This window comes from Xiphias gladius, chromosome 19 (assembly GCF_016859285.1).
Source record: "Xiphias gladius isolate SHS-SW01 ecotype Sanya breed wild chromosome 19, ASM1685928v1, whole genome shotgun sequence".
Taxonomy (NCBI): domain Eukaryota; kingdom Metazoa; phylum Chordata; class Actinopteri; order Istiophoriformes; family Xiphiidae; genus Xiphias; species Xiphias gladius.
Window position 1 is genome coordinate 3,261,047 of NC_053418.1, and position 27,049 is coordinate 3,288,095.

Below are 27,049 nucleotides of genomic sequence, written 5' to 3' on the forward strand. Positions count from 1 at the left end.
GTTTTGCCCGCAGTAATGGCGTCGCACACGCGTGGTGCAGGTGAAATGAGGCGACAGAAAAACACACAGACGCTCTCTGATACTAACGTCCCAGCGTGGCGGCCCTGTACGGGGTTCAGTCTGTGCCAAAAGTGTGATTTCTATATATATAGATAGATAGATATAGTTTTTACATATCCCCCTGCCGGACTCGAACTCTTTGCGTTGACTTGTGAGCTGGCGGTAGAGGCGGTTTCAAGCATGACACGTTCTTTACAAACTGAAACTTTCACCATCAGAATCATTTTAAACACCCTGCCACAGGTCACGTCAGAGTCCAGTGTAAAAATGATCCTCTATGGATCGAGAGTATTTTTCCTGCCCCGTAAGATAAACCATGTAAAACTCTAAGAGATTACCTGTAACATGCACCGGAGCAATTTCGAAAACAGGGCTAGTTTTTTAATTTTTTTTTTCAGTTCGTGAAAAGTGGACATTTTTGAGACGCACGGTTTCTCCCAAGACAGCGACGATTTGTTCTTGTCCTTGTACCATCGTCGGCCGCTGTTGGGGCCTTTGAAAGGGCTGTTTTTTTCTGACCACACAATAATGATGAGACCTCTCGTCATGTTGTTTTCTCTAATACTGTCCTTTTCGTTGTTTTTTTTCTTTCTCTCATGCCTTCTTTGTCTTTTTCTTTCAATGTGAATCTATGGGACAACTCCAAAGTGGACAGTGACAGAGCAGCAGGGGTAATGACCAGGCAAACTAAACACCTAAAGCCCCTCAACAGTGACGAGACAACATGAGCAAATATACAAAATCAGGTTTTTTTGGCACGAATGAAACCTCACGGATTTGTCCACCGGTAATTCCTTAATAACTCGCAGCTAATTTTTGATCCATATCTTACCGGAACCTTCCTTCAACTAATCTTTAGTCAAGAAATAGGAAAGGGAAACTCAGGATAACCTCACTAAAAAATCCATGGAAAAACCCATGACAAGTAATTTTAGTAAGTTACCCATGTAATCAATTGTTTCCTGACCATCCAAGTCAACTTGGTTGGGTCTGATTGGGAAATTAAAAACACGAAGGAGCAAAAACGGGGCCCAAATTATTGTCAAACAAGCAACTGATATGTACGTTGTGCACTTGGGTTAAACAACGCGAGGTCGCGAGGCTGATTTCCGGCTCTCGATGTAAACCGTCGCCTCAAAATGCAATTTTTTTAATCCTCCCCTGCCGGGCTCAGTAGCTACGACGTAGAAGCAGTAATCTGTGGACACGGTTCCCTGCATTTGCACCGCGACCGCGACATAAAGAATAAAAGGGTCAAGCAGCAGCTCTGTCCCACTCTCTCGATGTCGTCGCCTTTTTAGACAAAACACCACGAGCTCGGATGCCGTCACTGAATTTCACGATTTCATGGCCCGAATGATTATTTACAACTCTTCGAAAGGCGCTTGGCTGCTGCCCCCTCCAGGTCAACGGCTTCTGAAAGGACTGAGGATAAAGTGTATGGAGTGCCGCGTTCGCTGAACCGCTGTAATAATGCCACAGGATCGGAGTGAAGTCCAGCGAACCACAAAATCTGTATAGAAATAAAAACTACAATTCCTACGAGTCCCTTTTCTGTGTGCATTCAAAAGGCTGCTTCAACGCTGTACAGTAACTAGGTGAGGCTAAGTGGAAAAGACACGATGGAGCATAAATGTGCAGCAATATTACATGTGCGCGTTTGTGTGCATTGTTGTTTTTTTTTTTTTTTACCTAACTCATATTTTTTCACAGATGATGAACCCATGATGTTTTCTCTCTAGACACAAAAAAAGTGGAAAACAGAAAAATCTCGAAATAAATGAATTGATATGGTTAAAAAAAAAAAAAAAAAATTAAAAAAAAAAATCTGAAATGATAATGTGTCCACTCTTCAAAAAGCAGCAACAACAAAGATTCTCCGAATGGGAATTCATACAAGGACAGAATAGATGATAAGGTCTAAAAAAAAAAAAAAAAAAAAAAATCATAATTCATACATTGAGACCATTTGGCAAAAAAGGAAAAGACAGTCTGATAATAAATCTCTCTCTGACAGTGATGGCTTGACACTGTGGGCAACGCACACTCACTAAATAAGTCACATTCTTGTAAACAACAACGACAAATCCAAAAAAAAAAAAAAACAAAAAAAAAGATCGGGAAATTATAAAGAAAAGGAGTATTTTTGCATAACTAGATGCACTAGTAAAAATCAACCCACAGACATTGATTATTGACATTCATATCCCTCCCTCCCCTCCGTGTTATACCTCTGAACTTGCCGTGACTCGTGACGCAGACTACACACAATCAGTTTTGTTTTTTTAAAGCCAGGAGTGGTTAGTCACAACGCTATGTTACAGGCAAATTTTTTTTCTTTTTTTTTTTTTCCTTACTGACCTTATTTTTTTGTTCTGTGTTTGCTCCTCTTACAGTTAAAAAGGCCATGGTAACTATTTACAATATGAACAAGTTTGTTATGTCTTGCAGTGAAAGAGGAAGGAGTTTTTTCCCAGGTTCTTGATCTCAAAGCAACAACGGCGGGTGATTGAGTCAAGCGAGCCGCGTCGAGGGTGTTTTTGCCTTTTTGTTTTTTTTCTATTCCCTCCACGGGGCGAGTGCAGGTGGTAAAGTGGTGATTGAGTTTTTCTTCATTTCCTTTTGATTCTATTTTCCTCATTTCAGACAGTCGCAATGATGAGACAGCCGACATTCCCTCCTGCTGTAGTCTGTCAGTGTGTTACAGTACATGTGGTTACTGTACGAACGAGAGGATAAAGGGGGTTTTGAGGGAGAGTGTTTCCGGGGTGTGCGGGAGGGTGTCGAGGGAACAGCAAGGCAGATGGAGGAATGAAATGCTCCTCAGGTAGGAGTCCTCAGGAGAAGTTGTTTCTTTTGTCGGCGGCAGGTGGAGGCGGAGCTCAGTTTCTGCTGCCGTCCTCGACGCTTCGCTCATGTTGCAGGTTGTAGTAACAGTTCTGACAGACTCGCACCGGTGACGAGATCTTCAGCCTTTTGATCTCTGATTGGAAGCGACTGCACCTGTAAAACAGGCAGGGACACGGTGAATATTTTCCCAAAAACGGTAGGCGGGAAATTTAGGTTCTCACAGGAAGAAAAGTGGAAAGTGTGGATACAAAAAATGGAAGAAAAATATGAATATACATTATACGAACATATGTAGCTATTGATCCTAACATAATTTGTTAACTAAATTCTTAGTTTCAGATTTATACTTATCAATGAGTCTGTTATTTGTTCTGTTGGTCTGTTATCTGTTAGTAACTAAGTGAAAAACAGACCAACGAGCGGAGACAAAATAACAGAGGACCTGGGACAGAGCCTTGGGGAACACCCACGTTAAAAGATGCTGAAACCATGTAACAGCAGTGCTGGTAGTTCTCATAGAACTCTCCAGACATTCAACGAGTGGTTTGTGACAAGTTGTGCAGAGCAAAGAGAATACAAAAGAATACAAAACATTAAGAGTTCACTGAAATGTATGAAAAATCTTCAGTAACAACACGAAATAGGTTAAGGAACTGGAAAAGTACAACTGCAACATACAGAACATCATTAAGGAAACTAAAGAAAGATGCACTGGAGCAGCAGAGATATATCGACCAGGCTTGGAAGACCCACCGAGAAAGTTTCCTCTGTCGCTCTCTACTATTAACATGACCTAAAAACATTGTCAGAAACATGCAGCAGACCGTTCCTCCCCCAGGCAAACATGAAATGTTTTTAGTTTAAAGGAAGTAAACAAGAAAAGTAAAAAAAGAATCTAAGAGAAGCCAGAGCTGGAAAGTGAGAGCTGCTGCAAATAATTTCCTTACTTCTGGCAGAAGAGCTGCCCGCAGTTCCTGCAGTGGTGGCGTCGCTCAGTGAGGGAGAAACGAACTGCGCAGCCGGAGCAGCTGTCAACCACCTCATCCTTCACCCAGTGATCAGCCGCCGAACGGCCCGGCTGGTCACTGACCGACCAGCTGAAGACGCGCCCGCGCCCGTCGCCCACCAGGATCTTACTGTGGTCCCTGAGGAGAGGACGCGAGAAGGAGGAAAAAGTGGAGAGAAGTGGAAGGTGAATGGGAGGAAGGGCGAGGGGTGAGGCGAAGGTGGGGGACAAGGAGGGAGAATAATCCAGCAAGAGCGTCTTTTTCGAAAATAACGACTGAGTGGATTTTGATTGTGGTTCTTGTTCAAAAGTGTGTGCAGTATGCTGACAGAGTTTGGGAAATATGGCAACTACAGTATGTCCCTCACATCGTTCAGTAGTGTGATGTAATGTAGAAGAAGCTCTCAAGGTGTATCAATCGTATATTACAATTTACAAAAACAAAAATATGATCTTTCATCTTCGTTTGGTGCCGGACACTCGGCTCTCTTACTTGGAGATGGCGAGGGAGGAGATCTCTGCTGGGTGAGCATTGTCCTTGCGATCAAACGCTGTGTGCATGGTGAGTTTGCTCCGGAAGACCAGCTGGCGCTCCCATCTGTAGCCTGTGGCCACAAAAATAAACACTTGAACAGGCAGCATTTTAACAATGCAACACACACCCTGTCGTCAGATCGGTGGAGCAAACCCTTTGGAAAATGTTGTTTTCTTTTAGTGTTCTCTTACCTCGCTTAAAACCCGAAAGCCTTGAGAGAACATTCATCTTTCTGCAAGAGCCTTGCTAAAAACCTCAAATTCAAATCCTCATTTTTGATAACCACTTGGCACACACCTGCCCTGAGCTGGTTATACGTCCGCGCCTCCATGGTGGAGGGCTGGAGAGGCTGAGGCACTGAGCCCTGAGCCGGATGAGCCGGATGAGGGTGATGGCCTTTGGTTTGGCCCTCAGAGTAGTTGACGAACACGAAGCCGTCCTTCTCGTCGATGCTGAGGGTGTCTGACCAGCGGTGAGAGTCGTCAGAGCCGCTGTCCATCGACCAAGAGGCTCCCGCTCGGGCTGAAGGACCTGAAAAGGTCATTCATGAATCAGAAACGAGAATATTAGTATGGACCGAGGATCACGTCTCAAAAAACGGCCGTCCCTACTCTCGTTGAAGGAAACACATGGGAAACAAGACACAAGACATTAAAATTAACAACAGAAAAAGGAGCAGGTGGAGTGACAAAGCCAAATGGTCCCTTGTGGACACAGAACTTTTGCTTGATTTACAAACTTAATCAAAGACGTGCGGAGTTCAAAGTATGTGCGCATCAGTGTTTTAGAGGTGCTTCTGTGTATTCTGTTTTTATAGTTTAAAAGTTAGATTTGAAAAACACTGAAAGTCCAGCCCTTTTTTGAAAGTCTGACTGTGGCAGTGTACTGCCGGCATCACCTCTGTTCATTTCTGCAAGAGTTTTGAAAGTCAAACGCGCTGCTGAATCCATCTGTGATCCGGAGCAGTTGATATTTAGCGACAGGTGAGCTCCTAAGCAGGGAGCGCGGAACCGTGAACGTCGATGAGGAGAGCTGATATTTGCGTACCTCTGGGTCTGTGGACGGCGCTGCCTGGCTGGCTGCCTCCGCCGGTCGAGGGGTTGCGGGGTGCTTTGGGCTCCTGGCTCAGACTGGGCTCGTCGCCGTCGGACTCGCTACTGTCGTCGTCACCGTTGTGACTCTCGCCACCTTCTGTGAGACAAAGCAAAATTTCTCAGCTCTGTGAACTTATTGTTAAAATACAGAAAAAGGCGTTAAATCCTTGTCAGTTTGTCGTGTTTCGTGACATGTCACTGCACCCCTGGTGCAAAAATCTCGAAAGTCAGTCATCGCTCAGATCTGTTTTTGTTTTCTCTCGGATGGACTCACCAATCTTCTCCTCACCACAGCATTCAGGCACATCCGGCTCAACGGGCTCTGGAGCAGGGGTTTCTGGGACTTGGAGGAACTCCATTCTCCAAAACTAACAAGAAATATTTTAGGAAAGGTTTAATTACGCATAATTAAGTCAACTTTTGCAAGAGCGGGCTGAAACAGGAACAACAATGACATTTCTCCTGTGCTCTTTATGTCCAGATACCACTAGCAGCATGTGAAATACTTATATTCCAATTAGGAGTGCATCATGGGATACTGTAACATTAAAGAAGACATTTTGTGAAATCAAAGTGGGCCTGGTTACCCTGACGACACCGTCGGAGTGGCCCGTGACTATGACGTTCTGAGTGTCCCACTCGTTCATCTCCGACACACAGCAGCACAGGATCTGCTGGCTGCGTCCCGTGAAGGTGTTGGCGCTGGCGATGGGGCTGCCGTTGATGCTCCATACGTGGATGTAGGTACCTGCACAGGACACGACGTCCCCCTGTACAAACACGAACACGCGCACCTTCTTTACATCGTGTGTGTCCTTTGCTTCGGCTTTTATGAATCATGGTGCAAATGATCCTTTCTGTCACTTACGTTCCTCGGCTAATATTTATCATCGTATAGTAAAAGTACATAGGAATTTATTTTCATCTGGAGTGAGAGGAGAAATTTAAGCCCCTACCCACCGTCAGTTCATTGATACACAGAGCAGAGACGGGTGCCCGGTGTCCCCTGAGCTGCGTGACGAAGGAAAGCTTGTTGAGGTCCCAGATGATGCAGGTCCGATCCCGCGAGCCGCTGACAACGATGTGGTATGCCGACGAGGCCGTCAGGCATGTTACAGCATCCGTGTGGCCAAGTAATGCCTGGGACACAACACAGTCGCAACAAAGAAATTGGATGAAGTCAACAAATTTCAGTGCCTCAGTTTGAGGAGTTCTCTCCTTGCGAGAGGTCACTTCCTTAGCCTGTGGTGGAATCTTAGAAACTTCAGTGTGGAGGCTGTAAAACCCCGCAGCCCTGCAGAATACTTTGTTACTGCAAACGGGGACAAAGCAGTGCACCATGGTTGCTGAATTCACAAAACCCTGACCCAGACACTGAAAGGGAACCGATTTAAACATTTAAACGCATTTTCAGGTCTCTATAATACATCATCTTTAGGTTCTAGTTGTGTTTGGCAGCACGTGCAAAAAAATTTTAGGCTTGGTGGTTAGATGTTTGTTTTTTTTTTTTTTTTAAATCAAAATGCTGCAGGGGAGCCACAGCTGACTTTTCTCCTTTATATTTACGTTCCCATCGTTATAGCTCTGACTTTCTAAGAATCGGGTATTTTATTTTGAAGCCCTCAGAATAAGTGCTGCTCCAGGACCTGGGGAACAGCTTATGTGTGCGTGTTTGTGTGTTTACCTGTTTGAGGGCCAGTGACTTAGCCCTCTCCTTGGATGTTCCTGTCTCCCACACACAGATGGCGGTGCTGGTGCCACCAGTGATGACCAGCTTCGGGTTTGGACATATGGCACACAGGATCTGACCCCACTCAGACAGACACTCGTACACCACCAACGCCTGAAACGAGATGGACAATTAAGATCCAAGATTCGTTGCCCAAGGGGAGGCAGAGGTGAGGAAATGGAGATCGAGGATTGGTCTGATCTGGCCGTTTTGGGCATTAACTACAACTGTTGGTAGTATCTCATCAACCAACACTTTCAACCTTACCAACACCCCTGCAACTGGCTACTTTACATCAGCATAGAAAATGTAGTGACAGTACAACAATGAACCTACTGTCATTCCGGATAACAAAAGATAACGAAACTCCAACCAATAAACCCTGAGCTGTTCTTACACTAAAACTACACGCTTTTGTACAAGCACCTGTTGTAGTGAACGCTCGCTAAAAAAATAAAACGTTCAATTTTCCTCAGTCCGCAGGAGAAAAAAAAAAATCAAGTGTTTGCTGTTGGGAGTTAAAAGAATGGTCTGGTGATTAGTTTGCTGACAGGCAAATTCTGTTCTCACTACGTGAGACATATTTGATTGTACTCCATACAATGCCAGAGTAACGGTTTTATACAAAGAACAGTGACATATCCGAGGAGGAGGAAGTGTATGAGAGACTTCTGCACTTCAGTGTAATGGCTGCTGCAGCAAAAACTGAGGGTGTCAGTAAGGAAAGTGCATTTTTATTCAAGCACCAGCAGGGGGAAACATAGTCTTAAATAACGTTTCACATTCACCTGTCACTGTCAAGGTGAAATGCATGTAAGCAGGAAATCTACCGAGTCCCATTAGTTCATATTTCAGTTAAGTAGCAGTGTTGAAAAGCCACGTCACTCTTATAATCTGCTGATTCATTACACGTACCTCTGGCTAAAGAAGTCGGTAAAAATACTTAAACAAATCAAACTGTACATTAATGCGAGCATTTCTCGTACAAAAACTGAGAGCACCCGAGTGACGGCATTGTACATAAGCTCGTGACGCTCTACGTTACACCTCCACATGCAGCAGAATGAAGGTCGGAGACACGTAGAGGCAGCAGCCCGGAGAATAAAGAAGCCTGCTTGGGAAGAGCGCTTCCAAGTTTAAAGCTGTGAGAAGCCGTGCTGTCAAAACAACTGTCACGGACCTTGTCAGATTCATAGTTAGCCAGACGGCAGCTGAGGTCGGCGTAGCCCCAGGCGAAGGTCTTGCTCCAGGTGGGGGGAACTAGGACTTTGTTTTGCTCCGCAGCGAGGATGCCCTTGTCGGTGCACACGATCTGTCCCACGGGCTCCTTGAGCTCTAGACAAGGGTATAACATGAGGAAATATGTGAGTGCTGAGTCTGAAGGGATTCGCGCACCTCGGGGAGCCGGCGCTGTACAGCGTAATGGGCAGAGCATGGCAACAAACAGCATTAGGCTTAGATGGGGTTTATTTCCCACTGGGACAGATGTTTCAGAAAATGAAATGAATTCTTGGTACCGTACGGACATCAAATTGACCACCAAACAGCCTAGAGCACTGACGAGGTTTCAGAGCCTGTGTGCGTGTGTGTGAGAGACTTACACTTATATTCAGTATGTTGCAAACAGACATACTAGTTGATTAACGGAATAACTGAGGTTTTAACTGATATTTAGAAAAAATAAAGAGAAAAAGACAAAGAATGAGCGTCCGTCTGTCTATTCGTGATGGTACATGTGTGGTGTATGTAAATGTACCTTTGACAGGTGCTAGAGAAGGTCTGAGATTGTCCAGATGATGGAAGAAGATCTTGTCACTGTTGGAGCTCGGAGGAACGCTTGCTATGTCGCCGTTGGCTTTACCGCGTACCCGTTTAGGAGGGTGGGGCTTCTTAAACAGCTGAAACACACAAATGAATGTTTGTGAGTGATTTGAGATTGGGGCTTAAACATCTAGTAAAAGCTACATAATGTAAGAATGTCCTGTCTTTCTGTATCCTGACAAGACCTATAGTTTGTGGCCAGGCTAGTGGCTCTCTGAAGCTGTAATGCTCATTACACAACAGGAAAGAAACTGGTGCATGGATAAAAACATAGGGAGACAACTTTGCCGTTCTTAGCATGTTAGCTGCTGCTAATGTGGCATCAACCTAGCTGCTGGTGAAAAAGGAAAGTTATCATTAAGGATTTAATAGAAGTAATGGCGGTATTAGCAGGAGCTTTAGTCTAGGTTGTAAAATGTAATTTTACTAGTAGTAGTTGTTGCTGTAGTAGTAGTTGCAGTATGCAAGGTTTAAGTAGTAGTTTTGTCATATTAGCATAAGCAGCAGCAGTAGTACCATCAGATGCTGTTGAAATAAGGGCAGTAGTGGACGTAATTTTGGTTGTAGCCGCAGCACTACTGGCAGTATAAATAGAACTCGTATCAACAGTAATAGTGTTAGATAAGTAGTAGTAGAAGCAGCAGTGCAAACAGTGCTGCCAGAAGCAGTAGTACAGTAGCAATAGCTCCATGTGTCCAGACGTTAGCCAGGATCTGACCTGTTTGGGGATTTGTCCGAAGTTGTTGATGAAGCCGATGGTAGCTGTCTCTTTGAGCGGGTCGTTGATGTTGTAGATGTCCACCTGACCCTCGTAGAACAGGTGGTGGAAGACGTTGACCGCCTCCACAGCCGGCGGACCCTGCTGCTTGTAGCCAAAAATCAGGTCGATCCATTCATGGAGGTGGGCCGATACGTAGTCGCACTCCAATGCCTGGAGAAGGGCGAGAAGACAAGACGGAAATAAAAGTGTACTCACTCAAACTAAGACCTAAATTGCCAGAAGTGGGTTTATTTCCTACCTCTCTGTGGACTCTGATGAACTCTCGGGGGTCACCCTTGGCCCAGGGTGGCAGGATCACGTCACCCAGCTTGGTGCCATTCTGTTTGGCACCTGGTACGTCAAACGACAGAAGGCGGACAGAACATTAATATTCATGCACTCGGGTACCTCGGTCAGTTTGACTCGTGCTGCCATCAGCTGCTATTGTCCGCGCCAACTCATACTGACCCAGGTCGAAGTTGTTGGAGTTGAGCAAGAACTCTGGCAGATAGAAGAACTCGGGGATGAGCTCCTTGACGTCGGCCATGTTGTGTTTGGAGGCGGAGAGCCAGGCTTCACGAACGCTGTGGAACATCCTGTCAGCCAGGTCAAAATGACCTCCCTAGTAATCACACAAAGACACGGGCACAAGGTTTGACGTGTAGGCTCAGCTTTCAAACTGCTGAAAGCGTCAACATTTTGTCGTGTGGGCTTCTACGTTAACCTACTATCGTAAAATAACCACTTTTTGTAGGCGCTAACAGGATGATAATCTTTTCCGTCAGGAGTTAAGATCAAAAGCAGAAGAAAGAAAACTTGTGGCAGAGAAAGAAAACAACCCCGCCGCCAAAATAACATACACCACTTATCACACTCTGTACCTCTGCTTAATGTTGAACAACTTTTGACATTTTTTAGTCTTTTTCTGTCTGAAATATTTCTCTTCCTGGGTCGTATGACATTCCAGAAATTTCTTGACCAGTGGGAATGATGAGCAGAACATTCGGTGGGCTAGGAAATCTCGGATCAAACCTGAAGCCTGAGGAAAATCTGCGTGAAAGGCTCCATTCGGACCAGATAAGAGGCTACGATCATGGCCGAGGAGTAGTGGGTGCCGTAGTGGTAGGCTGGGGTTTCACCTGGAATGATAGAAAACAACACGTTCATACAAACGCTTAGAGTGTGAACATGAAAACACAGTTTTGGTATGTACAGACCAAAGACCAAAGAGGTCCCATTTATATAACAATCTCTGTATTATTTGGGTGATTTTTAAAATAAAAAGTTCAATGTATGTTGGGCAAGTAACACCAATGAATAACCATATCCTGGTCAGTTTTGGCTCTGTTGTGTGGTTTGAAATTCCTCCAATACCAATTTGTGTTAATTATGTATGAAAATAACAGACTTTGTGTGTAAATGCCTAAATTGTGACTGCATTGGGGTTAGAGTAGGTTAGTGTGACCTTTTCAAATCTTCCAGTTTTTTACTTTACATTTTACTCGGTTTGTTAACATCATCCCCCTGACTCAGTCCTGTTGAATGCAGAACGTCTCTGGGATCTTACCGTTGGGGTCTTCCCAGTCCTTGTACCTCTTCTTGTACTGTGTCAGTCTATCGTCGGTCTGGGCGCCCATCGGCTTGGCGAGGTTTCGAAACGTCTTGGGGTTGCTCAGGTCCAGCTCCTGGTTGACATCACCAAAGTTATCCAAATGGAGGTCATGCGTATGCTAAACACTGGCAATTAAGCCTCGTGCTGTCATCATACCGACATTATAACTTGACTACTAACAACATCCGATATCAGACCAGTTACTGTTGTTTTTTGAAGATGAAAAGGATGACACCGGAGAGAGAGAGCTCCAATTACCTCAGAGTCATAGTCGGCCAGGATCCAGGGGAAGACGGGGTACTGCATCAGGTCGTTGTATGAGCGGCCTGCCAGCGTGTTAAGATGCATCAGGTACTGGAAGTTACTGATCTCTCCTCGCTGGAAAACAGATCAAACACACACACACACACATCAGTGAGGTATGAAAAAAGCTGCAGTTTGTGCTGCTGAAGTGAACAGTGGGGCTACACCAGTAAGTCCAGATTCTTACCTCCCATCTTTGAGTCACGGACCTCTCACCAACCAGTGTGCTGAGTAGGCCAGATCTGAAAAATACCAGAACCGTGAGGTTGTTTAGTTAAAACAGCAGGAGTAGGTCTCCATCTTTAATTACAAAACTAATGCTGCACATGTTGCGTGTGATATATATGTGTGGTTTCATTTGCCTTTATTTTCTTTTCTGGGTCATTAACTTGATCACTTACTATAGAAGCCCACGCAGAAAAAAAAATGCATTTAACACAGATTCAAAACAAAGCAGAAAATATGAATATCTGCACATCCCATGAATCCAACTCCCTGAGAGCCCAGTGGAATTGAAAACTTGTCCGTGCTAAATGTAACATGGAGGAGGTCTTACCCTTGTTCGACGCTGGTGTTGGGCCTCTGGCCTGAAACCGACTCTGAGCTGTCGGCCAGTGAAGGCACCACAGCCAAGAACCTGCAGGATATTAACAATAAAATGATAAAATTAAATTAAAAAAAACCAAACAAACAAAAAAACAAAAAACAGTCCCTTCTGACTGAAGTCACCTTTGTAAAAACCCAAGTGGTATGCACTGAAACGGGATTAGCCAAATATATTAAAATACAACTGCAGTGTCTCTTGAGTAGATACCACAAAATCACCACTTGTAATTTCCGAGGGTTGAAAAGACGGCAAAAACTTATAGTTTAATATAAGTTATCAAAAAAATTTTTTTTAAACTCTTCTTTCTGTCCCTGAAAAAGAGCAGCAGCAGTTCAGCAGCATGCCGTCCAAGCCCCGTGTTTATATTTGTGTTCAGCACCTTTGGTAAACCTTGTTGCGGACCCCTTTCTGGAAGGCTAACAAGTAGTTCCTCCCGTCTGCTGAGAAGACCTCCACTGCCATGGGCTGAAAGAGAAAAGACACACCGGGCATTTACACTCAAAGACACAAGGTGCTGAGTCAAACATTCGCACTGCAGGAGCTGGGATGTTTAGGCTGCCATGATGACTTTAATCACCCAAAACATTTCACTGTTGCTTCCCAGTATAAATTTCTTCGAAAGTCCTGTATGTAAAAAGTAATTATTGAATAAATGAGGGCCCGTGCATGTGTGTGATATGCGCGTGCTGACCTGCAGCAGGTAGCGTCTCTTGTGCACCTCCTTGATGTCCTCGTAGGCGAAAATGCTGCACGTCCTCTTTAACTGGCTCTGGCCTTGTCTCGCTCCTCTGGGGATGATGGCCTCGTGCAAACTGGACGCAGAAAAAAAAAAAAAAATGGTGATCCATTCGAGAACTGTTCAGCTCAGTTTAAATTTCACCTGTCAAGAGCTTGCATCTACAAGGGCAACAAGTTCGCATTCACAAAAATTCATAGCCTCCTCCCAGAGACATTGTCCTTATATTCCCAATAAGTGAAAAATGAAGTATTATGGCCAAGAGTAATGCTACCTCTGTTTATTAAAAAATAAAAATAACAATAAGCGAAACAAGATACAGACGAAACTTGGGATAAAAATCTTTGTATTGTCATCAACTATTTCATTATCAATCTGCCAATTATTTGCCTAATTTCTTTTCGGTTAACCGTTTAATATTAAATGTCAAAAAATAACTGCAAATACCTCTCAAAAAGTTGTCAACTTACAATGAAGGGAAGCAAGTGAATACTTGACAAGCTGTTTTACTTCAATAAAAAATAAATTCCATAGTCCATTAATTGATTATAGAAACTGTCTTTGATCAGTGAATGAAAGATCAGTTTTATGTTGGTTGTCTAATCAGCTAATCAGTACATCATTTCGGTCCCACAGGACAAAATGCTTTTATTGTACAAGATTGTGTGGAAGCTGAAGCTGAGGAGAGGACAAAACGCTGAAACACCCGAGGGGGAACCCAATAAAATCTCGGAGCCATCTGTTGGCAACAGTTTGTTCCTTTCCTTGGCCGTTTTCCAACGTTGCCTCCAAGGAAACAGACAAAGCAAGTTCCCCTAAAAAGATAAATATGTAAAAGCTTTGCCGAGTTTCACAACGCATGCTCCATCAGCAGCATTACATCATTCTGGCAGCAGAAACTCCCACTGCAGCGGCCAGAGTAGTGATGTCATCCCTTTGCTCAGGGAAGGAAAGTCTAGTAACTGTGTCATCTGTAAGCTGCAGCTTCCACAATTCCCTCAGGATTAATTATGCGGCGCTGGCGTTAAGTCTCGATGCTCCTCGCGGGCGTCCGGACCTTGATACAAAAGGGACAGATTCAGAGGCGTGGGGACCTACTTGGGCGGCAGTGTGTCGATGTCCCTGATCTCCCTGGACACGGTCATGGTGTAGCCGTCGATGACGTAGAAGTGCTCTTTCCCGAACAGCAGCAGACCCTCGCTGGTGTCCAGACCCTGCACTCTGGCACAGCGGTACATGTGCTGAATCTGGAACCGTGGATGTGAGAAACACGCATGAGCTCATTAGCTGAAGTTTAGAGAAAGGGGGTTTTGTGATGAAAAGTCACTGGATCAAGTTCCCCCATGCAAGACATCTGCAAAGAAAAAGAAAATGTGTGGGGACATGTACTTGCTGCCTAACTCAGTGACTGCTGGTAACATAGCTTTGGGCCAGACAGCTCATCCCCAGGTGTTTCGGTTGACCTGCTGATAGCAGCACTTGACTGAAATGCGTGTGCGCCCAGGGAGTTTTTTTTGTTGAGGGAACAATGCAGGGAATACACTTTAATTCAAGTTTAGTTTAATTTAATTTAAAAAATGTAAGTTTAGAGCTTTGACCTATTGGTAAATAAGAGATCTCAGAAGCAACGTGCAATACTCGGTCAAGTCGAGTCAATCAGGTAATTCATCACCTAACATGTGACTAACTGCCAGCTGCTGTTTTTCTAACAGCGTCACTGCCGTCTGCAGTCTACAAGGTTCCACGGAGCCCCATACGATGGTTTTGGCGGATGCATCACTACTTCCGGCAACCAACACCGAAAGGTGAGGTTTGCTTCAAGACAAGGAAGAGCGTTGCAATTTGTCATTTCAGGTATTTTTTCATGTTGTTCAAAGTTGCCACTTTGTGAGCTCATACTGTTTGTGAAGCCGGAAAACAAAATAGCTGCCCCAGCCTCAATTTCCCCCCCTGCATCTGGAGACTTTCTTAATGAATCAAATCACCTCTCAAATTTAAAACTACCGTTCATCAGACCAGATCCCAGGACTGTACAACTCTTGAAACCCAACGGGTAAATACTGATCTTGGGAAGGCTTCCTTCCAGTGCTTTGCATACCATGGATGGACTCAATAACAAAGGTCTCATCCCATTGGATGAGTTTAAACCTTTACAGAAGTCTGGGACTGTTTCTGATGCTGTCTGTATGTGCTTGTGTGTGACTGGCCGAGTTTTGTTGTGTCTCCTATCTCTGTTTTATTTCTTCTTGTGTAAAAAAATTAGAGATCTCGATATCAGTGTGACTACGTGATTAAATAAATATTCCAGTGTGTGTTTTGTATGTCTATGTTTGAGAAAGAGGGAAAACACAGAATTAATACTTGTACTATGCAATGAAAATAAAATGTTTCTGACTCTAACTAATACTAAAATGAATCCACTTAAATTCTAAGACAATACAAAAAAGCAATGAAGTGTTCAGATAATAAGGTTTTTCTCGATCACACCATGTAAAATAATTACCTAAAGAACGTACGGTTCATAGCCCTGCAATCTGATTTCAGCCTCTAGAAATTACAACCTTCAACAGGATGCATTGTGAATATACTATTCTTTCAATCATTCACTCGTATGTCCATGTGTCCTTGTCTGACCTTCTCTCCCTCCTCCAGGAGGCGCAGCAGTGACGTGTTGTCGGTCCTCTGCTCCTCCTCGGGGCCTCCTGACTCCGACAGCTGCTCCTGAAGCTGCTCCTGACTGTCCTCGTCTGCACCGTCCGCTGTGGACCGAGACCTCTTCAGAGGAGCCTTCACCAGACCTGGAGAGCGGAAAGTAGAGAGAGGACTGGCACCGTTTGCCTCTCAGTCCCTGCATTGTGCGCTCAAATTCAGCTAAATTTGCACATTTTCTTTCGCTTTCAACCACTTCTCCTCTTTTTTTCCATGTAACCTATGACCCAGAAAGAATTGTTCGGAGAGAGGATGAAAATCTAGCTGTGAACTCGTGAAAGCCTTTCCGAAGTTACGAGGGGCCTCATGAATCTTCCGTGGTGCCGTCTCTGTACCTTTGACTCTTGCGATGGTGTCCTCTCCGTGCTCGGGCTCATGCGGTGTGGTCTCCCCCTCTGTGGTGTGCTCCACAGAGTGCTGGTACATGCCGGGGTTTCCGGACAGCAAACGCATGTAGTACTCCTTGCTATCGTAGCTGATGGCTCGCCGGTAACGCAGAGGCTTCTGGAGGGGGAGGAAGGAGGAGAGGTAGGTGAGATTGTGGAGCACGGCGTGTTGTGGGACGACTGACCCCAAGCTGGTTAAGGAAAATTAGCATAGATTTTCTTACATTTCTATTTAAAGATGACCCGTTTTATTATCTTTATCCCTTTCAGATTCTTTTCTTTTATTGTTTTAGTCTTTTTTTCGCCTGTGTATTAAGTGCAAAAAACAGCAAATACATGCTTCCATTGAGGATTCCATCGCCACGTCCACTGCACAGGAATTAAATTTAACGTCAGATCCAGGTTAGTTTATCATATTAAGCTGTACCTGTGACACAATTATGACTTTTAATAAAGCAGAGGGGCAGGGGAGAAACTACTGGACGTAAAATAACTTCAGTTTCATGCAAAAGTGATTACTGCACAAGAAAATTTGATGTCGTGGTTGGTCTCGTTCAAATTTTGTTCATTCTGTTAAGACTCCATTCTCAAACGGGGACATACTGCATGTACACACACGTAAGGTGAAAACCCATGGAAATGCCATGCCATAGCTAAGCCGGATTTTTCTCCGACACACACACTGCATTTTGTTTTTCTTTTGTGTTTTAGAGATTTGATAATGGCGGGAAAATTCAAAAGTCACAGCAAAGGACCAGGAGGGCGTATGCCCCCGCATGCAAAACATACATGTGATCGAACACATCAAAAACAACACATACGTTTTCCCTTCCTTGAATCTGATAAGACAAGACTTTCAATCGAGTAACAAAGCAACGAAGTGGTTGAATTTTTGCGGCAGGTTCCATTTCTTTCCACATCAGAATCAGTGAAGTCACGTGAAGTCAGATTTTCAAACACGTTATCATGCAGTCACACCAGACATCAACGAGAACTGAATTATTTTGTCCATGTGCGCTTCAGGAAGGTACCTGGGCCGGGTCAAGGACCCTAGCCAGAGCTAGGTAACGGGGGAAGCGGGGGGGGGAGGTGAAGAGAGAGTGGATGAGTGTCTCTGAACCTCACATGGTAATTTTTTTTCTTCTTATTTATTTGTAAAGCCAGCAGCAATGCGTACGGTTGAAACCTCAAACCTGCACCGCACTTCAACAAAGAGTTTACCGCCCTGGAAGTCTAAAGACGAAGCCATGTGGTAGCATATTTTATCATTATAATGTCATTATTTAAGATTTGTCTTTTCCTATTTCATAAATTAACCACTGAGAAAATAGAATCAAGGTGTTTTCATATAAAACAAAGCAAAACAGGAAACCAAACCTCCGTACTGCACCTTTTTCTTTCTTTCTTTCTTTTACGGAAGCAGTGAAATTACATCTTGTTTATGGCAGCGCAGGGGTTTTCAGAGTCTGAGAATGTGGGCCTCCCCTCAGACAGAGCTTGGAAAAAGGCACCCCCCCTTAGTTTACTTGCTTAGTTTCACTCCACTCCTGGATCCCCGGGGGATCGTGATTATGGTATTTGATCTCGCAGACACTCAAAACCTGAGCCAAGAGCCTAACGTTGCTATTTGAGATAACTACAGACTACACAACAACCATAAAAAAGAGGTATGTCCTCAGGCATTTATTAGATTCTGACTCTGGGAAAGTGAGAAAAACAGTAAAATTCCCCCAAACTATTCAAAAGCTATTCTATGTGATCTCCTTACGCCAACTAAGTTTTCCACTTCCATTCACTGAGCCTCCCCTGAAACTGTTCGGAGGCCCCCTGGGGAGGCCCACCTCCCGCTTTGAAAACCTCTGCGACAGTATGTTTTGTTGCCGTTCCACCAATAGGATGGTGTTAAACTCTGCCGTGTATGTCAAAAGAAAAACAGCAATATTCAAAGAAGCTGAAGAACGAATCATCGGGGGATCGGTTCAGTCTGGCATTGTCTTGTTCTCTTCTCGAAAGGCGACTGCATTCATGTAGTTTCCTCCCTCTCATTTCAGATCGGCCACATATACAGTACCAGCCTGGCACGGTAAAGTTCAATTTCCGTGGATGCGGTTTAGAAAGGCCAATATTTGTATTAAACTACATTACCTTAGTATAGAAAAGTGTATACGTAGTCGAAGAGATTAGTCGACAGAGGAAAAACGCCGAATGTTCATCCTAATTGTTTGATTATATCTTTTTTTTTCTGGCAGAGTTAAAGATTTGTTCAATAAAAACAAAATAACACAACGGTGACCTTTAGAGGAGAATTCTGGGGCTTTTCACTGGAACACGGAACGGGCACACACTTTGCCATTGTGGCCTTGAACGAGGCAGGAGCTGAAATACTCAAAGACCAGGAGAAGACGCCTAGTATTGTATTCAACCGGAAGGCACAATTGTATGACTTTGTCAAACATCCCGCGACTATTCCCTGAGCATGATTAAATTATATATTATGATCAGGCCTGTGGGACAAAATGACAGTATAGCGGATGTCTGAAGAGGCCACGAGCCAGAAAAAACTCCCCAGAATGGTTCCGAAAAGACTCTTCATGGAGGGCTCGCCAAATCCTGATTGCACATCTGCATGTCTCTAACACACTGTCTGTGGCATCATTGGAGGTAGTTTTTCTCTTGTGCAACTCTTGAATGTGCATTGTCCCTTTTTGGGGTGTGCCACTCAATTCTACTTTCACCAAGCACTTCTGTAGGTGTGATCACTCCAGGGTGACGGCAACAATGCCACTTCCACCCTTCTTTAATCACTATTTCCATCGATGATCAGTGAATTTTTAAAAAAAATAAACCCTTGAGTGGGTCTCTGAGTTGTGTTTTTTGGGAGGCTGACATTAATACAAACCTCTAACTGGGCGTGCCTGCGAGCTGTCTCTGTCTTTATCTTCCTGACCGAACAAATGATTGTGGAGTGAAGAGAGGCTCCCGTGGGCAAACAGAGAGGAGGGATTATTTGCAGAGCGGACAAAGCTAAATGTGTCTTGGCGGTGCCAGGGAAAGTGAGCCACCGGCTGCTGGTGTCACTTCCTCACATGGCCGCGATGGGCTCGTCCAAGAGCTCTATTTCAGGAGGGCTATTCTTACTAAGTTCACCGCTCTGCAGGGGACCGGTCACTGCTACGGACACGTGGGAGAAATTAAGTTATCAGTATGTTTTACTTAATATATTTACGGTATATTTCATCTATTCGCTTTAAAGTGATAGCTTTGTTTTAAAAATCATCACAGCCTCTCTTTTCTGCCATTACGTCTCTTTCTAACATTATACACGATCACTGTCTTGTCTGAACATTGCAACTTCTGCCAATACGTCCCCGTGGCTTTTTCTGTTGTACTGACTACGAGCCGCTCTGAATGAAGGCTTGAGTTAAGTATATAAAACGAGGATGCGACAGAAGTCTCTTTCTGCTGGTGTTACTGTTGAAAATATTTAGACGGTGGAGAAACAGAGATAATAATGGAAAGGTGAAAAACGAAAACCACATTTCCTTCCACTGTATACCAACAAAGAGATGACCCCCGTCTCTTAAAGCGCAGAAAAGACGAAATTTAGTTTTCAACACCTCTTGCCGTTGTCATTCCTTAAATCATATTTACTATGAATCCATTCATGTTAGCTAGCAGTGCCGTAAGGGGATCATGGGAACGAACCGATCCATATTTCAAGCTGAATACCTGTGCTGAGCTGGTGTTTGTCTCCGTCTCTGCGATGTACGGGTAGTGGATATAGAACATGTCATTGCGGACCATCTTTTTCCTCATCCGGCAGGGGCCCTCCGTCATCTCCAGCACAAACTTGTCCAGGTGGGAGCCGATGGGGGGGCCCCAGAGGCCTCGCTCACGCAGCAGCTCGTATTCGATGGACGCCCACTCCTCAGTCACGTACTTGAGAGCGTTCTGCTGCCGCTGGGAGGTGGAGGGGAAGCATGAGGCGAGAGTGGTCAGTCACTTTGAAAATGCTGCTATAAATAATAAACGCGGTCACACCTGAGACACCAGCCTGGCAAGATGTACCTGTAACGTTATTTTTATTTGGTTTACTGCCCTGCAGTGTCCTGACTGCACTGTTACACAACGCTCCTGAGGCTGCTTTCTCAACATAACTGTGCCGACATACCGACGGGTGACAAATTAAAGGAAAGAACCAACATAAAGTGTCCTAGTAAAGTGTTTGGCCGCCACAAGTCGCCAGAACAGCTTCAGGTCGCCTTTGCATTGGTTCTACAAGCCCCCGGAAATCTACTGGAGGGAGGAACACTGTTTTTCCAAGGGATATTTCCCCCATTCGGTGTTTTGACGATGGTGGTGGAGAGCGCCGTCTAACACGTCGGTCCAAAACCTCCCATGTCTCCCGTGTTCGACTGGGCTGAGATCTGGTGACTGCGCAGGCCACAGCATACCATTCACATCATTTTCATACTCATCAATCCATTCTGTGACCCCTCGTGCCCTGTGGGTGGAGGCACTGTCACCCTGTTTCTCCACTCATTTTTCGGGTATTTCTTTTAATTTGTCACCTGTCTGTGCGTCACCTCCAATAAACCAGCTTGAACTCTTTGCAAGTCATATTTGCTTAATTCTATTCTATCGAGAAACGATGCGTATGTGGTACCTCTTGATATTCTTTGTACTGCATGGCCACCAAGTCTCGAACAACAGCGATGTGTGTGAACATCCACTGGAAAGTCTCCTGTGGATCAGAAACACAAGACTGTAATGAAACAGAGCCGAGTAACACGTAGTTTAAGGATATTGTGTAAGTTTTCCACAGCTGTTTTTGTGCGTACCTGCGCAGACAGGCTGTTCTTGTTCAGGCTGTTCTCCTTCTTGTTGCGACGGACGCCCGTCAGCTTGGAGAGACCGAAGCCGCTGCTGACCCTGGACAGTTTGGACTGGGTCGCCGGTGCCACAGCTTCACCACGACTGATACACTTCTTCTCATGGACTGAACGACAGGGAAGAGAGCGCAAAAAGAAAAACAACCAGAGGCACGTTTAGTGATTTTTTTTTTCATTTGCCGCTAAACCGGCTTCACAGTCCTCACTTTGAAGCGAGAGAAAGCAGCTTTAAGATGCTGACTCAAAAAAAAAATAAATCACGCTAAGCATTTCAACTGTGGTAAAATCTTCCACACAATGCATATGTAATTCTGAATTTAGCATTTTAGCAAAAGGCAATATCTGGGTTAAAAATAGTAAATTGACTTCAAAGACTTTAAAGGATTCTTCACCCCGATATTTTTGGTTTTATTTACCATATTAATATATCTGTTTCTGAGAGTTCAAGGTGAACTAAATTTTTCTTAGGGGCTTTTCTAACTTTTAATCAGATCTTGCAAATTTAGAGAAAATTTCTCCCGATATCTGGTCACCTGCCAAAGTGTCTGGTTCAGCAGGCCAAGTCAAAACTTTGGGAGGTGGCTGGCAGTAATTTACCATTCTGTTTACGCGAGCGAAATACAACACTAATGAAGCGAGAGAGAGAAGAGGAGCCAGGAGGAAAGAGAGCCGATCAGCAATAATTGGCCCCACTGGCAGGGCTCCGGATGAAAGTGCTTCCTTTGGAAAAACAAGGAGAGGCGCTCCCAAAAAGTTGATCTAGTTATGTGATGACCACCTAAACCATAAACACTCACTCCAAAGGAACAACGGACGCCACAAATTCACAATGGGCATGGCTGAGGAAATGTTCAGCTAGTGTACAGCAAGTCTGTGTCATTCTATCTTTGTAGGTGTGTTTTGTTTTTCTTTTGTTTTTTGTTCTTTTAACAACATCCCTCACCCAGGTGGTTCTGCCAGCTCTTCAGGGCTGGCTCCTCCAGGGCAGGCCGGGCTGTGGCGATGTCCACGTGGCCTCTGTCATTACAGGGCAGGGACACCTTGAAGATGTCCTCCAGCATCTGACGCTTGCTGTGCATCAGCTCTGTCCACACGCGGTTCACCGCCTTCAGCAGCAGCTGCCGCCCTGCGCGGGCAGACAGAGATTGTTTTTCGTAAGCAAGTCGGTCTGCGTTAATGACACAGAAGTACAGCGCTAATATCTGTCAGTTGCATCAGTTACCAACCAGGCTGGTGTGAAATGCTGTCTGTAACTGCAAAAAAAAAAAAGTTGTCAAATTCAAGCCTGTAATCATTTATGGCACCTGTGTGTAAAACTCCTTTAAAATGTCTGACATGTTCATTATTTCCTTTCTCTCTCCCTTCATGCACTGAAAAACACACACACACAGACGTGTTTGTGAACCTAAACATGCTTAGATTTATTACCTTCTCTAAGTTTTAAACCCCTGTAACTTTCACTGATTATATGGTGCTAGAGTCTGAATCATGAATAGACTGAACAGTGTCACACATAATATCCCCTCATGTCTGATGGGATTTGTTTAAAGTGACAGATTAATCCGGACACAGTCCATCCAACCAGAGTAAGCTTTAAAATATCATCGAGGAAACTCCCAAAACGAAGGTGTACCAGCTGATACAGAGAGCTCCAAGACCGAAAAATATATTCACCATCAGATGTTTGAATATGTGTTTTAAGATACTTCTATTTTCAACAAATAAAAACCTGTCTTTCTTACCAGGGGATATTTTTTACAGATGACTGACAAGAAAAATCTCAACACCACACACGTGCAAACGGTCAGTAGGGTTGAACAGGTTCACTGTCCACCGACATACAAACGCACACGGCAGCGTCTCACCCTCGCTGACGTCGTGGCTGTGCGTAGCGTCAGCCTCGTTTTCCGAGGGGATCATGACGTGCCAGGTTGTCATCCTGGCCTCCGCCTCCAGACCGAAGCCCTCCACGCTACTGCAGAAACAAACACACAGCGGCTCAGTACCAACCTGCCATGCAGAGACCTGTTGGGGGGGGGGCGGGCGTCACAGGGAGCGTTAGATTGTTTGGCTTCTCTGCAGCAGATACTGTAACTCTGCTCTCTGTGGTTGTACGGCGTGTTGTGTTAAAGCATATTGCGTTCCCAGCATGGTAGGAAATTCGGTCTCTTCCCACCTGCTGCGGTTTTGGAAACTATCCGTACTTCTGGCAGGACACACACAAGCACAAAAGAGAGACTTGACACTATTACACTCCAACGCTGCGTAAGTGGACACGACGCAGTCTGAGTCACAGAAAAAAACAAAAAAACAAAACGGGTGTGATGTTAATGGTAAGTTGATGTTTTTTAGTTGCGTGAAAAAAAAATGTCACTGAGTTAAACCTCATAGAACCAGAAAACATACACGTTTAAACAAAAATTAAACAGCAGAGTATGATTTGTGTCTTCGCCATGTTTTCTCACCCTTCATCTCATCCCAAATTTATGAGCGTATGGAAACAGAAGCCATGTAGAGAGTTAGGGTTGGTTTTGAATCATGCCTTCTTCACAGAACCGAACGTACCACTTACACTTTTGTTTGACGGAACAAAGAAGAGCAAGGGCACGTTTTTCATCTAGTGATATATTTCGCAATGTTACACGACTTGCCTTAAAGCGAGTACAGCTTTTCTGTTTTAACTTTATATATTGATGACTTAGTTCAACTCGCTATGAAATCTTTATCAAGACGCCATGTTTAACACCTCTGTGTTAAATTTTACATGTTGAGAATTTGTACTTCCTTGATTTGATGATGTCTGGCTCTATATAGAAGCCTCCCAGCATGATTTCAAAATGAATTAATAATTTTAAAAAGGAGGTATAAAGGTGCTAAGAATACCCATACAGCTTACATACACACATGCAAAGAACTTAGTCATCTAGATTTAGGTCTTTTAGGCTGGTTTTGTTTTAAATTTTTATTAACAATTTCCCTAGATTAAGCATTGAATTAATTTATCTGGCTAACGAGTAGCGTCTGTGCAGTAGGCACAGCCCGATATTGCTTATGTCTGCAAGAGCACTGCTGTCCCAAAAAAATCATTTTGCTATGCGGCGAAGTATCCCCTTCATTACGTCCATCACAGCAAGCGTAGTTTAGTCTTCGCAGCTTGTCGAGCTGGCAAAGCAATGTCAACATGGAAGCATGTCCCCAGGGGCCTAATTTAATATATAGAGAGTTTATATTAAAATGAAAGCTGAGTTCCATGGCATGGATGCATAATGGATATCAGGCTCTGGCTACACATACAGTATTTATTAACAGGATGAATTCACTTTAAGTCTCTTCAGAGTTACTGGTGATAATAAAATGTTAAAATAACAGCAGCCTTATTTTAAAGCAACCGCGCTACACAAACTCCTAACCTGCTCAGGATTACAGAATGTCCGCCTCAGACAGGTTTTATGCCGCCCTACCTCCCGCTGTGCAGGCAGATGAAGCAGTGAGCCAGGCAGGCCACAAAGTCCTGGTCGTGGTTGCCCGGCCCGAGCACCAGGTTGCGGTTGACGGTCAGGACCCGCAGGGCGTCCAGCAGGGCCACCTGCTGAGCCACCGTCTTGTGCGGTCGACAGAGCTGGTAGAGCACCGTCCGGTTCAGGCAGTGGTAGATGGTGTCGAGAGAAAGACCCTGGGAACGCCTCTTAGACTGGAGGAGGAAAAGAGGGAGGAAAACAAATAGGTGTGGGAGGTTAGAGGGAAAGTATTATTCATATCAGCAAGTAGTGGAACAAGAAAAACACGGGAAACACGGCTGAGGAAAAGAGATTTGGCGTGTCGGTCTCATGGTTGCGGCTGTTACACTGCTGCGGTCTAGATGTGGATAAAGCTGCTGCGGAAAAACTCGAGCAGCAAGAAGATTTGCTTGAGCAACCGTGGTTGAACTGGCTTAAGTTGTTTGAAGGCATGTGAATGTGGCTTTGTTATTCTAGTGTTGTAGTTATACTGTCTGAGCAGAGACCTGCTTAATGACTTTAAGTGGAAACACACCGCTATGAATTACTCATGTGAGCACAGAGTTAATATCCTACTACCTCTATTTTTTATTCTGCTCCCTGGCTTGCTGCTGCACCATTTCCTAACACCCTAAAGAGGATTTTTTGGGGGTGTGTGTGTGTATGGGGTGTGGGGGTGGGGATAAATAGATGAACAAAACGACCGCAGAAGCACTGTTTCAATGCCAAAATGAGAAAAGCAATAAAGCAATACAACCTGTTTGTTAACTACCCCGCTCTGCTCAGGAATTGCTCTAAGCTGCGAACATCTGGAGCGGGAGCGTATTGCCAGCACATGCTGCATGGACTGGGTACCTACATTCCAAGTCACCTGAGTGAAATGAAAGGTAAATACATTCTAGTTCCTACTGTATGCCTCAGCGTTAAATACGTGGCCATCTAAATCACTAATCACACTGGGATATTTCCAGGACACAAAGGGCACATTATGGTTTGAAGAATTAATTTCAGAGCATAATCTGCTAATCTTCTCACCTGCACAGTAGTTTGTGTAGAAGGCATCGCATAAAAAGTAGATTACAAAGTCCACACATGACTTCACTTGAAAAAAATTCTCTGCACTTAAACCTGTTTTTTTTTTTTTTTTTTAGTTAAGACAGAAATTATGAATTATTTAGGAAACTAAACCTTATAATTTTTGCATCCTGAAAAAAGGCCGAAAGGCCTTTTTTCCCCCACTCGGTAAAAAAATATAAACTTAGTCTTAGATACATTAAGTCTCTGGAAAAATTCACATGCATCCAACTCATCCATATGCAACAGATATATACAGACAGTATATCAGTATATACCGTGTCACTAACAAACACAGACCTGTCAGTCAGGCTCTGAATGAAACAATGGCTCATATTTGTGCCTTCACTGGCTAAAATGAGTAAGTGAGGTCAGATGGATGCATGTTTATCGAATCTAGTTTAATCCTGAGTTTGTTCACCGTTAGGCAGACTCACAGAGGGACTGTTTTATTTCTCCATCCAGTGCAGGCAGCACACAGGCGCCGTCTGTCTGCCTGAGGCTGCTCCGGAGAACACGGTCCAGTCTCACAAACTGGGCTGCTCACACCGACTCATCTGAAAGTCTCTTCTACCGTCGGTTCTAATTTAAACGCAGTCGGGCTTCTTAAATTCCTATGCCTCCAGCTACGTAGCGCAGGTACAGGTGGGAAAAAGACTGTACACTGCCTTAGGGAGACACAGGAAACTCCAACTTTATTGCAGTTTGCTGCAATAAAGTTGGAGCCGAAGGGGTGCATTTTATTTCCGTATAAATGCAGCCCTTCAACTAGCATTAATTATTCCAAGTAGGAATCTTGAGCAAGATATTTCCCATCCTCAAGGTTTCTGAGCATTTGTCCTTTGATCAAAACGGTTCAGTTATCTCTATGTATTTATTTATTTCTTGCATGACCGTAAATCTAACCTCATACGATCTAGCTAACACTGACTTTCTACGTTTTTCTCAGCCGGACCACTGTTCGTTCTGGACCACCAGGAACAGGTCGAGGCGGTTCTGTTTGTACCTGTCCTATGAGCTGCACGATGAAGTCCACCACCAGCTTGGAGTCCTTGTTGAACATCCCCTGCCACAGCTTGTCCACCACCCGCTGAGTGAAGTAGAAGACGTTGTTGACCAGGATCTGATAGCTGCCACTGCTGCTGAGGGGCAGAGAGGCGTCCTCACCTGGTCGGACACGGGCAGCGAGAGAAATAGTTACATACCTGTATATTAAGGGGCCGCTGACAGTGTTTCCTTTGATTGGTTTATCTTGAATGTACTGTATCACTGACATTCTTTACAATACAAACAATACCAATCGAATCATCTAAATAAACGAAACTGAGGGTTTCTCAACTGACCTGTTACCACTCCCTGTTTCTTTCAACGGCTGAGA

The 27,049-nt window shown here is 44.4% G+C and overlaps 1 protein-coding gene across 1 annotated transcript in view; it reads right to left on the reverse strand.

The window, feature by feature from the left end:
• Nucleotides 1–2,185: 2,185 nt before the first annotated feature.
• The window catches only part of wdfy3 (WD repeat and FYVE domain containing 3), a 90,952-nt gene continuing 66,088 nt past the window's right edge, over nucleotides 2,186–27,049 (reverse strand). Inside the window, exons 36-66 of the mRNA XM_040154624.1 lie at nucleotides 26,678–26,838; nucleotides 24,562–24,791; nucleotides 22,966–23,075; nucleotides 22,044–22,226; nucleotides 21,050–21,207; nucleotides 20,875–20,952; nucleotides 19,938–20,168; nucleotides 16,158–16,326; nucleotides 15,748–15,911; nucleotides 14,212–14,360; nucleotides 13,069–13,189; nucleotides 12,757–12,842; nucleotides 12,327–12,407; nucleotides 11,958–12,012; nucleotides 11,726–11,845; nucleotides 11,423–11,540; nucleotides 10,888–10,994; nucleotides 10,324–10,477; nucleotides 10,115–10,206; nucleotides 9,814–10,026; nucleotides 9,031–9,172; nucleotides 8,455–8,609; nucleotides 7,230–7,388; nucleotides 6,506–6,685; nucleotides 6,133–6,315; nucleotides 5,820–5,913; nucleotides 5,499–5,642; nucleotides 4,749–4,982; nucleotides 4,410–4,521; nucleotides 3,858–4,055; nucleotides 2,186–3,063 (exon numbers count right to left, since the gene is read on the reverse strand). Coding sequence (XP_040010558.1) covers nucleotides 2,943–3,063; nucleotides 3,858–4,055; nucleotides 4,410–4,521; nucleotides 4,749–4,982; nucleotides 5,499–5,642; nucleotides 5,820–5,913; nucleotides 6,133–6,315; nucleotides 6,506–6,685; nucleotides 7,230–7,388; nucleotides 8,455–8,609; nucleotides 9,031–9,172; nucleotides 9,814–10,026; nucleotides 10,115–10,206; nucleotides 10,324–10,477; nucleotides 10,888–10,994; nucleotides 11,423–11,540; nucleotides 11,726–11,845; nucleotides 11,958–12,012; nucleotides 12,327–12,407; nucleotides 12,757–12,842; nucleotides 13,069–13,189; nucleotides 14,212–14,360; nucleotides 15,748–15,911; nucleotides 16,158–16,326; nucleotides 19,938–20,168; nucleotides 20,875–20,952; nucleotides 21,050–21,207; nucleotides 22,044–22,226; nucleotides 22,966–23,075; nucleotides 24,562–24,791; nucleotides 26,678–26,838 — 4,502 coding nt within the window. The 3' untranslated portion in view covers nucleotides 2,186–2,942. The remainder of the gene's footprint in view (nucleotides 3,064–3,857; nucleotides 4,056–4,409; nucleotides 4,522–4,748; nucleotides 4,983–5,498; nucleotides 5,643–5,819; nucleotides 5,914–6,132; nucleotides 6,316–6,505; nucleotides 6,686–7,229; nucleotides 7,389–8,454; nucleotides 8,610–9,030; nucleotides 9,173–9,813; nucleotides 10,027–10,114; nucleotides 10,207–10,323; nucleotides 10,478–10,887; nucleotides 10,995–11,422; nucleotides 11,541–11,725; nucleotides 11,846–11,957; nucleotides 12,013–12,326; nucleotides 12,408–12,756; nucleotides 12,843–13,068; nucleotides 13,190–14,211; nucleotides 14,361–15,747; nucleotides 15,912–16,157; nucleotides 16,327–19,937; nucleotides 20,169–20,874; nucleotides 20,953–21,049; nucleotides 21,208–22,043; nucleotides 22,227–22,965; nucleotides 23,076–24,561; nucleotides 24,792–26,677; nucleotides 26,839–27,049) is intronic.